A 12,961-nucleotide genomic window follows, 5' to 3' on the forward strand; every position below is an offset into this window, starting at 1 on the left:
TACACATACAAATACATATGTGTACTTATGTGTTTGTTTACCTTAACATATCAGAGATTACAGTGACCCACTGATAATAACCACTGTCATGGTTTCATTAATGCTACATGAGTACTGAAATGTATTAATTTGTTGTTACAACCATGTTAAGACTGGCTTGTACAGTAAGTACAACCATGTTAGTACTGGCTTGGCCAAAAATCTCGTTTTGGAAAAGCCAGAACGAACTTTTTGGCCAACCCAATACTATATCAATGTAAGTAACAAAATGAATATGAAATTTTCTTTAAAAAGGGCCTAAATGAGAGAGATGGTGCTTGGGGCTCTTGGGCGGGGTGGGAGGGGGGCGGTTAACCTGGGAACCAAATGGGCTGCTGAGATGTTCCTCGGCACAGAAAGCCCGGCCAGGTGCGCCTTGCCCTGGCAGTGACAGGCAGGCAGAGGTTAGCCCAAGCGGCCCTGCCACCCTCCCCATGCCATCACTCCCGAACAGCGGTGTGGACACACCGGCTAATCTCTGTGTCTCTGGTTCCCCATCTGTGAACAGGAGCAGCTAGACTCCCCTCTCCAGACCTACGCTGTGAGGATTTCTGATGGCATACACGGAGATCACATCGAAGCCGGCTCATGACGTCAGCCACCACTGTCCATTCTCGTTGCATGATCGGTGTGACTGAGTCACAGTGACAGACATTTTGAGAGAGAGGCCTTATTTTTTATAAGAAACACCCTGCAGACGCACATAACAGAAAGTATACACACAAAGTCTCAAAACAAGTACTCGTTTAAAAAGTGGCCAAAGATGGAAAGGGTGTCTATCTCAATGAGCCACAAAGATATTATGGAACCTGGGGCTGCAGGGTAGACGCCTTACACTCTCACGACTGGGAGGAAGTGAAAAGCGGTCGGAACCATGACCAACACCGCAGATGAGCAGAGAGCATAGCGCCCCGGGTGAGCGCTCCCCGCGGCTGGCAACAAGCCCCACTGCATGTCCTAAGGGTAGGGACCTAACCATGGGGGAGGAAGCCAGACACCTTGCGAAAAGGCAGGGCTGAAAGCTTTCCAAAGAAAATAATAATTAGGAGTAATAAAACCACAGATGGAAAGTTTAAGAATACCTGCTCACCCAACGAATTTCCAAGCTTGAGTTTTAAGATACAGATACATGTTTGCAATTCAAAGAACTGCATGACCCGGACTTTGTTATTTTAGAGAGACACGATAGTAGAAAATAGAAGTTTTAAATTATGTTTAGTACAGCAAAATACATTATATAGTAATGTTAGAGGAAAGATTATTTGAAAATGCTCCTTTTAAAATTCTTAACATGAAGAAAACTTTGGTTGTGGGTATGGATCATTTGACCCAGCTTTTCTACTTTTTCATAACTAATCTAAAAGTATTTATTATGCTTTCACAATATCAAACACCACAGGTAACCAAACTGGTAAGCCTCAGTTTAAAAAGCAAAGATGTTTGTACTTATCTGCTTCCCTACAAATGAACAGATTCCCCTTCCAAATTATGTATTTAATATTCCAAGCAGAAAGCAATTAGATTTTTTATAAATGTTGATATCTAACAATTTAACAAAAACTTAGTGAAAAAAACGTTTTACCTCACTTTGAAAAACTTGGAAGTGACTCATTAACCAACTGAACATACCTGTTGATTTAAGTGATTTATCTTATTTTAATATACTCAGAACTTTTCTTTCTTCTGAAAGATATACGTACTTGCTAAAAATTTAATAAAATCAGCCTGGAAGGAAAAAACTGCAAATTCACGGGTAGGCAGTTTGGAGATTTCTAGTTCCAAAGTAATGGCTTATATTAAAAAAAAAAAAAAAACCCTCCTATCCTTTGCCTTGATTAATTAATGGGGAAATAAAAATATGTTTTTACTTCCATTGGTACGTTTGAATCCTTTGGCTTTCTTATATTTTATAATTTAGAGCCTGAGCAAGGCTCACTTGCTAATTTTATTTACTAAGAACTAAAACCAAACTAAAAGACTTGGCAAACATATTATTAATAACACACCAATCACACATTCATTAACTTTTATATTACCAGATTTAACTGTTTCCTTTCTTTCCAAGTGGCTCAGACGGTAAAGAATCTGCCTGCAATGTGGGAGATTCCTGGGTTGGCAAGATACCCTGGAGGAGGGCAGGGCAACACACCAGTATTATTGCCTGGAGAATCCCTATGGGCAGAGGAGCCTGGCGGGCTGCAGTCCGTGGGGTCACAAAGAGTCAGACACGACTGAGCGCCGAAGCACCATGTACACTATGTACTAGCACTTACTTTCCAAAACCTATTTGAGGTTGACCGATCTGTTCACTCCTCTAGCAAAGACACACTAAGTGTCTGTTAAACGGAGCTGGGCAGTCTGTGTAGATGGTGAGGGTGAAAGCTGACAAGCTGCCTACCTGCAGAATGGATATACCAGGACATGCAGGAACACCCTTAACATATGTAAATTTCTGCTTCTGAGTGGGTCTTCAGTTCAGTTCAGTTCAGTTGCTCAGTTGTATCCAACTCTTTGCGACCCCATGACTGCAGCACACCAGGCCTCCCTGTCCATCACCAACTCCCACAGCTTACTCAAACTCATGTCCATTGAATCGGTGATGCCATCCAACCATCTCATCCTCTGTCATCCCCTTCTCCTCCCACCTTCAATCTTTCCCAGCATCAGGGTCTTTTCCAATGAGTTAGTTCTTCACATCAGGTGGCCATAATATTGGAGTTTCCACTTCAGCATCAGTCCTTCTAATGAATATTCAAGACTGATATGCTTTAGGATGGACTGGTTGGATCCCCTTGCAGTTCAAGGGACTCTCAAGAGTCTTCTCTAACACCACAGTTCAAAAGCATCAATTCTTTGGCGCTCAGCTTTCTTTAGAGTCCAACTCTCACATCCATACATGACTACTGGAAAAACCATAGCCTTGACTAGATGGACCTTTGTTGGCAAAGTAATGTCTCTGCTTTTTAGTATGCTGTCTAGGTTGGTCATAGCTTTTCTTCCAAGGAGCAAGAGTCTTCTAATTTCATGGCTGCAGTCACCACCTGCACTGATTTTGAAGCCTCCCAATATAAAGTCTCTCACTGTTTCCGCTGTTTCCCCATCTATTTGCCATGAAGTGATGGGACCAGATGCCATGATCTTAGTTTTCTGAATGTTGAGTTTTAAGCCAACTCTTTTACTCTCTTCTTTCACTTTCATCAAGAGGATCTTTAGTTTTTCTTCCCTTTCTGCCATAAGGGTGGTATCATCTGCATATCTGAGGTTATTGATATATCTCCCGGCAATCTTGATTCCAGCTTGTGCTTCATCCAGCCCAGCGTTTCTCACGATGTACTCTGCATATAAGTTGAGCAAGCAGGGTGACAATATACAGTCTTGACATACTCCTTTCCCAATTTGGAACCAGTCTCTGGTTCCATGTCCAGTTCTAACTGTTGCTTCTTGACCTGCATTCAGATTTCTCAGGAGGTAGGTCAGGTGTTCTGGTATTCCCATCACTTAAAGAATTTTCCACAAAATTTGTTGTAATCCACACAGTCAAAGGCTTTGGCATAGTCAATAAAGCAGAAGTAGATGTTTTTCTGGAACTCTCTTGCTTTTTCGATGATCCATTGGATGTTGGCAATTTGACCTCTGGTTGCTCTGCCTTTTCTAAATCCAGTTTGAACATCTGGAAGTTCATGGTTCACATACTGTTGAAGTCTGGCTTGGAGAATTTTGAGCATTCCTTTGCTAGCGTGTGAGATGAGTGCAATTGTGCAGTAGTTTGAGCATTCTTTGGCATTGCCTTTCTTTGGGATGGAGAAGGCAATGGCACCCCACTCCAGTACTCTTGCCTGGAAAATCCCATGGACGGAGGAGCCTGGTAGGCTGCAGTCCATGGGGTCGCTAAGAGTCGGACACGACTGAGCGACTTCACTTTCACTTTTCACTTTCCTGCATTGGAGGAGGAAATGGCAACCCACTCCAGTGTTCTTGCCTGGAGAATCCCAGGGACGGGGGCGCCTGGTGGGCTGCCATCTATGGGATCGCACAGAGTCGGACACAACTGAAGCAACTTAGCAGTAGCAGTTCTTTGAGATTGGAATGACAACTGACCTTTTCCAGTCCTGTGGCCACTGCTGAGCTTTCCAAATTTGCGGGCATATTGAGTGCAGCACTTTCACAGCATCATCTTTTAGGATTTGAAATAGCTCAGCTGGAATTCCATCACCTTCACTAGCTTTGTTCGTAGTGATGCTTCCTAAGGCCTACTTTGTGTTCCAGGATGTCTGGCTCTAGGTCAGTGATCACACCATCGTGATTATCTGGGTCATGAAAATCTTTTTATACAGTTCTTCTGTGTATTCTTGCCATCTCTTCTTAATATCTTGTGCTTCTGTAAAGTCCATGCCATTTCTGTCCTTTATTGTGCCCATCTTTGCATCAAATATTCTCTTGGTATCTCTAATTTTCTTGATGAGATCTCGATCTTTCCCATTCTATTGTTTTCCTCTATTTCTTTGCACTGATCACTGAGGAAGGCTTTCTTATCTCTCCTTGCTATTCTTTGGAACTCTGCATTCAAATGGGTATATCTTTCCTTCTCTCCTTTGCCTTTAGCTTCTCTTCTTTTCTCAGCTATTTATAAGGCCTCCCCAGACAACGATTTTGTCTTGTCTTGTCTTTTTCTTGGGGATTGTCTTGATCACTGCTCCTGTACAATGTCATGAACTTCCGTCCATAGTTCTTCAGGTACTCTGTCTATCAGATCTAATCCCATGAATCTATTTCTCACTTCCACTATATAATCATAAGGGATTTGATTTAGGTCTTACCTGAATGCTCTAGTGGTTTTCCCTACTTTCTTCAATTTAAGTCTGTATTTAGCAATAAAGAGTTCATGATCTTAGCCATAGCCAGCTCCCAGTCTTGTTTTTGCTGACTGTATAGAGCTTCTCCATATTTGGCTGTAAAGAATATAATCAATCTGATTTTGGTATTGACCATCTCGTGATGTCCATGTGTAGAGTCTTCTCTTGTGTTGTTGGAAGAGGGTGTTTGCTATGACCAGTGCATTCTCGTGACCTGCTTCGTTTTGTACTCCAAGGCCAAATTTGCCTGTTACTCCAGGTATCTCTTGACGTCCTAGTTTTGCATTCCAGTCCCCTATAATGAAAAGGACATCTTTTTTTGGTGTTAGTTCTAGAAGGTCTTATAGGTCTTCATAGAACCGTTGAGCTTCAACTTCTTCAGCATTACTGGTTGGGGCATAATCTTGGATTACTGTGATACTGAATGGTTTGCCTGGGAAACGAACAGAGATCATTCTGTTGTTTTTGAGATTGCGTCCAAGTACTGCATTTCGGACTCTTTTTGTTGACTATGATGGCCTCTCGATTTCTTCTAAGGGATTCTTGCCTACAGTAGTAGAGTGGGTTTCCAGAATCTAATACTTCCGGGACATCGTTACCTTCACTTTTACTCTTTTTCCCTTAATTTGTCCTGGACATTTTTAAAATGAGGAAATGGATCATAAATACTAATAAACAAAAAGAGTATGCATAGGAGAGCTATTCATTGCTTCCTTTTGTTGCTGTTAATGAAATATAGTTGGACAGCTATTGCAACAATCAGGGAAAATTACTCCCTAATGAAAAATATTTCTTCTGGCTATCCATGGGAAATTATGAAATATGGAAACTACTATCAGTTAACCTCAGAAGATGAGTTTTTAAAAAAATTTTGGAGCTGATAGAAACTTCATCTTCATTCTCTAGATAAATGATGAAGGTTAGTGAACGGTTTCTTAGAAATGACTTAACTCATCTCTTCAAATCTGTGAGTTTTCATTCTGATTTAAGAGAGATTTGGAAAAAGAACTCTGAGGAGTAGAAACACCGCTATTTTCCTCCCAGGCATGATTGCATTCTTAACTTTGTCGATAGATTCCAGATATGCAGTCTGCCATTATAAAGGACCTTTTTACAACGGACAGGGATTACAAAAAACATCAGTCAGGGTGCTCCAGTTAACCTGACTTTGCAGAGTTCAAAACTCAGCCAGTTTCTGCCCAGACGGAAGGCCCAGGAGGCTGAAAGTCATCGCATATTAAACACAACACTCAGGCCATCCACAGAATTACTTGTGGAATGCATAATTCTTTGTTTCCCAATGTTTGCAGATCATCAATCAAAAGTCTATGAATGACAAGACTCAACTTCAGAGCACAGTGGACTGGAGGGGAAAGGACTTCTCTTTGAAAAGTCACTTAAAGAGACATTTTTTGTTTCTTTTCTAACAGGAAGATCTTGGTGCATTATTTAGAACAAAACGATACATCAATTGTCCACAACCGGTAACATCTTCGAAAGGTCAGTCAATAAAGCAAATGTGTGCGTAGCTTCCAAGGTGCTCAGGACAGAGAAGGGCCCCAGAACACCCAAGATGCTGCGTCCACCCTCTTAGAACACGGCTGACTCATAAGCAGTCCTGAAGATGAGTCTATTTAAGATGTTCCTGAAAGGAGCTTATACTCAGCATGCTGCTGCTGCTAAGTCTCTTCAGTCATGTCCGACTCTGTGTGACCCCCTGGACGGTAGCGCACCAGGCTCCTCTGTCCCCGGGATTCTCCAGGCACGAACACTGGAGTGGGTTGCCATGCCCTCCTCCAGGGGATCTTCCTGACCCAGGGATCGAACCTGCATCTCTTAGATCTTTAGCATTGACAGACCTGGGAAGTCCATACTCAGCATGGGAAAAATAATAATCACACTGGCGTTGTTGAAAGAATGTTCAAAACTCTGGCTTGGAAAACAACTCCTCCCTTGGAGCCTGGTTACTTAAGACACTGTTGGACTCTGCTCCTTGACTAGCAATGGTAACCTTCATCTTAAGAAAAAGAAGGCCCAGTAAATAGGAGCATTAACATATTCTGCTATCAATGCTTTATTTTTAAATCATTAGTAGAATGTTGATTCTTTTTAATTAATGCAAATAAACCTTAATGATTCTTTTTTTTTTCTTTAAGGAGATTGTTTCAGGGCTTCTCTGGTGGCTCAGGGGCAAAGAATTCTCCTGCCAATGCAGGAAACAAGGATTCAATCCCTGATCCAGGAAGATTCAACTTGGTACAGAGCAACAAAGCCACAACTGTTGAGCCCAAGTTCTAGAGCCTGGGAGCCGCAACTACTGAGCCCACGTACCATGACTACTGAAGCCTGTATGCCTACAGTCTGTGCTCTACAACAAGAAAAGCCATCACAGTTGAAAGCCCACACACTGTGACTAGAGAGTAGCCCCTACTCTCCACACCTAGAGAAAAGCCCATGCAGCAACGAAGACCCAGCACACACAAGAATAGATAAATAAAACTATTTAAAAAATTATTCTATTGAAGTATAGTTGATTTACAATGTTATGTTAATTTCTGCTGTGCCACGGACTGATGTAGTTATACAAATATATACATTCTCTTTCATGTTCCCTTTCATTGTGGTTTATCACAGATTATTGAATATAGTTTCCTGTGCTACACAGTGAGACCTTATTGTTTAATGATTCTATTCTTTTAATAAAATATGGTAAACATTAAAGTATACAGAACTATGAGGTATGGTTACCAGAATCAACTTCTTTTGTCTCAGTGAGACACATGAATCGAACGTATTGAGAAGGGAATTGTTCAGTACTTGGCTAAAGGAGGAAATCATCACCAGTCATCAACTGAAAAAGAATTCAGGCCTGGTCTCTGCCGAGCCAACAGAGCCCGGGTGTTTGGCCAAGTGCAGGCTGCCGGAGGGGCGCCGCTGAAACGATCCGCTGAGCCTGTCGCTGTCGCCGCCACCGCCGACCCACGCTCCGTGACCCGAGACCCCAGACCCCGACCCCTTTTAGATCGGCCCGTGCGCCCCAGGCCCGGCCCGGGCGGCGCGACGGGAGGATGAGCGGCGGGCGGCGGAAGGAGGAGCCGTCTCAGCTGCAGCTGGCCAACGGGGCCCAGAAAAAAAAAAAAAAAAGAATTCAGCTGATAAGAACGCATTTAAAAAAACACAGACGTGGGACTTCCCTAGTGGTCCGTGGTTGAGAATCCACCTTGCAGTTCAGGGGACCCGTGTTCGATCCCTGGTCGGGAAACTAAGATCTCACATGCTGCAGAGCAACTAAATCTGTGCGCCACAACTACAGAGTTTTCACACTGCAGCAAAAGATCCCGCGTGCCACAACCAAGATCTGAGGCGTCCAAGCAAATAAGCAAATAAGTATAAATAAAAAACACAGGCGTACGACTGTCCCACACACCCAACAGTTACCTTGGACAACTCCATGCCTGGCCCACACTGCTTGCACAGAACACAGCTTCCTGACTGGTCCCTGAATTCCTGCTGTCCACAGTCTCCTGTTTCACAAATCACTCCACATGCCTGAAAAAAAACATTTCACAAAACGTTATCTTAAGGTGAGGTAATTCTGTTTTTCACAAAAAGGGAACAGTATCTTCAGTATTATCGACATAACCACTGAAGGTAAACATTAATTCAGAGTGAGGCCAATTCAGTTTCCACTTTAGGAAGGAAAACCACTTTCTGGAAAAGTCAGCGAAACAATTCAAGCCCGAGTCCTCTCTCTGCTTCTGAATGAGAACTCCCCTTTTCTGGAATCAATCGCCATCTTCTTCCTACACATTTGTGAACCCAAGGTAAAAATTGCTAGAAGCTGTTCTCTTTTCTAAGTGAGAAGATGACTTAAAAGAACAGATATGCAGAGACCCAGGGTACTTCTTCAACTGGAAAAATTCTGAATTTAAAAATCGTATTTTTTTGATTTTTAATATAAACATATTCAGCTATAATGAATTGAATAATAAATAAATAAATGGAACATATAGACTGGCCTCAAGAACTCTGCTATTATCTTTTAGACATATCTAACACCCAACTTTGGTGCAGAAGTTTCCACCTTTTCAGTTGAATTACATTTACTTAGAGTCCATCATTCAAAAAATTCTGACAATATTGAGATCAGTAAAATTCCTAATAATTATGATGATGACAAAAATGGCCAAATCCTCTGCTCTTCAAAGTTAAAGTGTTACTTTCCTATTGATTGCCATTTTGCCACTTAATTGCGACCTAATAATATCCTTTTTCTAAAATTGAAGTATTGGTGATTTTCAATGTTGTGCTAATTTCTGCTGTATAGCAAAGTGACTCAATCATACATACATATTTACACACACATATATATGCACAAATGCTAAGTCGTTTCAGTCGTGTCTGACTCTTTGCAACCCCATTGACTGTGGCCCGCCAAGCTCCTCTGTCCATGGGATTCTCCAGGCAAGAATACTAAAGTGGGTTGCCATGCCCTCCTCCAGAGGATCTTCCCAGCCTAGGGATTGAACTCACATATCTTACATCACTGCATTGGCAGGCAGGTTCTTTGCCACTATATATGCATATACTGTATTTTTTAATATTCTTTTCCATTATGGTTTATCACAGGATATGAACATAGTTCTCTGTGCTATACAGTAGGACTTTTTGTTTATCCATCCTATATGTAACCGTTTGCATCTGCTAACCCTAACTTCCCATTCCATCCCTCCCCATTGGCAACTGAAAGTCTCTTTTCTATGTCCTTACAATATGCTTTGGTTCACAGCATAGGTCTTAATGGAAGGACTATCTACTTTGCAAAAACAAAGGTTGTAAGTTATTTTCAAGATACAGACTTTATTTCTTATTTTACCTAAAGACAGTTAAGTTCATCTTATATGCACTCATCCTACAAGAGTATGTATATCTGCTTCTTAATAGCTGATGTTTCATTAAAAAGTGTTGGAATTAATAGAATCTCAGACTGGTGACAACATTCAGTTCAAACTCTCATGTCAAGCAAAGGCCCCCTCAGTAATATTCCTGATGCTAATTCTGTTGCCCTAAATGAAAACTGAGAGCTTCAGGAGGCATGGGCGGAATAGAGACTGGAGTGTGCAATGCTCTTTACATGGAGTTGCATAGAACGGGCTTTAGTGGTGACAGCATGGGCAGTTATTCAGTACAAACTGCTTCCACTTGAAGCAAATATCTACAACAATGTCATCCAACCTTTTTAAATAAAATCCCAGCCTTATTCTCTAGAGCAAGCAGGAGGGAGAATTCAAGGTGTGGTTCAAGATCATAATTTGGGGCTAAAGGTCTAGTAATCACCTCCAGCCTCTCTTAACCACACTTGACAACCAATCTTAGAGGAAAGTGTTAGTCGCTCCAGGAGTCCCCTGCCTGTAAGCCCAAGAAGCATCATTATCTTGAGGCTACAAGTAATGCCATGACTTCATGATCTCATTGAGATTGAAATAAATAAGTGCAATTATTGCCACAAAAGTCAAGACCCAACAGCAACCTCTGACTTATTAATTAAATGCAACAATGATAAAAGGAATTTGAAAGAAAAATTTGAAGATATGGGGTTAAAAATGGGAAATAGATTGGGTACTAGTTCTATGAATTTTTCCCCTACATTCTTATGAAAATAAAGAGTTGACTTACCAAACAGGCTAGTAAAACTACAACCGTGAAAGATTTCTGTTGCCTGAGTAGCACCTTTGAAGCCATTGCTCTTATTAAATGTATTTCTGGTTGAAGAGCTCTAAAAGAGAAGAAGATACAGTTAATGTTAATCCAGGAGTGACTGCGCTTAGTATTTACTACACAGTGCTACCATTTACTATATACACTAGTAAAACATGATACTATTTAGTATATTAATAAAACAAAATATCATTTATGTTTTAAAAAGAACTCATCTTTTTCAAAGATACCAGAGATAAATACTAAACAATTCTTTAAAAATTTAGGTTATGAGAACTGAAGCTTTGTCAACCTACACAGTACATAGAAAACACCTGCTGGCTCTGAATTCCTAGGCTACACATGCCTTTATTTTCTTTCTGTCCAAGTCTCTACAGTGTCAACTTCACCCAGCAGAAAATTACATTCAAACTTACAGAAACTTCCCATTTATATGGGTTTAGTCATATAGGATGATACCAATGATAAAATAACTAACATATGCTAAGCACACGCCATTCTTAGCAGAACTCATTTCATCTTCACAACTACCCTAGAAGGTGGATGCTGTCGTTATCCCCACTTTAGAGATGAGGAAACTGAGGCTCATTAAGGGCTGAGTCACTTGCCTCGGGTGACACTGGTGATAAGAGGCAGAGCTGGACGCCAACCCCGCTGGGTGGCTCCAGTGTCCCCATGACAGACACCGTGAAATCAACCTGCTCCGTTTAATAAAAACTGCGTGCTTGTGTCTCAGATCTTGAGCTTCACTAAGAAGCGGGAACAACTAACACCTGGCATTTGTAAACTCTTCCCCAAACCAGTACAGCGCAAATTATCTACTATCAGAAAAATAAGCATTTATTAAAAACAAAAAAAACACCTAAAAATCATTTATAAGTGATGAACTGGAGGCACTACCCTGACACTTCAAGAAGAACAAACTAAGCCTCTTTCTCTTTGCCAAATGCAGAGACAAGTGTGTTTTGTTTTGTTTTTACAGACTCACGCCATGTCAAGAGAAGAGATTTATTTGAACATTTTTAAAAAGTAAAGACTCATCTGTACCCTCCACCAATCAGGCAGAGGAACAGTGATTCAGTTTCTAACAAGAACTCAGAGCAGATAGCCTGACTACTTGGAAAGAAACCAGAGCAAAAATCAAACAGCTCAAGAAAAACAGCAACAGTAACAACAGAGGAAGCAGGCTGAGCTGAGCAGGCTGCCGTCCCAACTGCAGACCAAACAGCCAGCCCGGGGCACCCCAGCCCCGCCAGGAGGCTGTCCAGGTGGTCGTCCCGGCTGCCCCAGCAGGTCCAAACATCGGCAACAAAAAGTCATTTTTAAATGTGGTTGAGTGAATAACCCATTTTGAATGAATTCAAACAGCTCTCTTTTTTTTTTCTTTTCCAGCTTCTTGATCACAGCTTTTCTCACCCCCCCTTGCATATCTCAAAATCATCCAGCAATTACCCAACCATGCAACCTGCTGCTGTGTAGACACAGGATAGGGGTCAGAAGATAACATCACATTCCCTGAATGGTATGCTTCAGGCTGTCTCTTTCCCAGCAGGGCCCTCAATTTTTTTTAAGATAAAAAGCACAAAACCTATATGGAATTAAACTAACACAGAAAAGAGGTTATAAATACCAAAGTATATACATAGAACATGAGGAACAAAGAGATTGCTAGAGTCTGGGCACCGTTGTTGTTATTGTTCAGTGGCCAAGTCGTGTCTGACTCTTTGCAGCCCCATGGACCGATGCACACCAAGCTTCCCTGTCCTTGACTATCTCTCGGAGTTTGCTCAAACTCATGTCCATTGAGTCAGTGATGCCATCCAACCATCTCATCCTCTGTCATCCCCTTCTTCTAGAGTCTGTGAATAATCAGTCTATAGTTGAGTGTCCAGTTAAGACAGATAACTCTACTGGGGCATGGTGCTAATTACTGTGGAAGGCAGACAAAACATGCAGCATCTTCTTGTAAAGATGACTGATAACACACACCTCAACCTAGAAGTCAAGGCAATTCGATTCTGACTTCACAAGACACGCCCATTTTATGTACGAAAATAAATATGGCAAAATATTATCTATGATTTGGGTTTATACTGTGGCAATCTGGGGGATTTTTTACCCTCTTTATCCTGAAAATTCTTTGTAGTATAAAGATTTCATTAATAAGGAAACAAACACATGTATAGTGCTTTGGGGGCCAAAAATGTAAGTAACATGATCCTTCTTAAAAGTTTATAAATTAAAAAAGGTGATGAGATAAAAACCATACATATACCACCCAAAAAGGAGAACACTGAACAAAGTACTATGATTTTTGCATCACAAAATTTTTTTAGATGATACGGTATACA

General features: G+C 41.3%; 1 protein-coding gene across 3 annotated transcripts in view; it reads right to left on the reverse strand.

The window, feature by feature from the left end:
• Positions 1 to 12,961, reverse strand: part of TNFRSF19 (TNF receptor superfamily member 19) — a 91,401-nt gene that overhangs the window by 59,097 nt on the left and 19,343 nt on the right. For all 3 annotated transcript variants that reach the window (XM_070380519.1, XM_070380517.1, XM_070380518.1), the window contains exons 2-3: positions 10,569 to 10,668; positions 8,331 to 8,441 (exon numbers count right to left, since the gene is read on the reverse strand). In XM_070380519.1, the coding sequence (XP_070236620.1) occupies positions 8,331 to 8,441; positions 10,569 to 10,634 (177 nt within the window). In that variant the 5' untranslated portion in view covers positions 10,635 to 10,668. The remainder of the gene's footprint in view (positions 1 to 8,330; positions 8,442 to 10,568; positions 10,669 to 12,961) is intronic.

The sequence above is a fragment of the Bos mutus genome, chromosome 12, assembly GCF_027580195.1.
Source record: "Bos mutus isolate GX-2022 chromosome 12, NWIPB_WYAK_1.1, whole genome shotgun sequence".
Lineage (NCBI taxonomy): Eukaryota > Metazoa > Chordata > Mammalia > Artiodactyla > Bovidae > Bos > Bos mutus.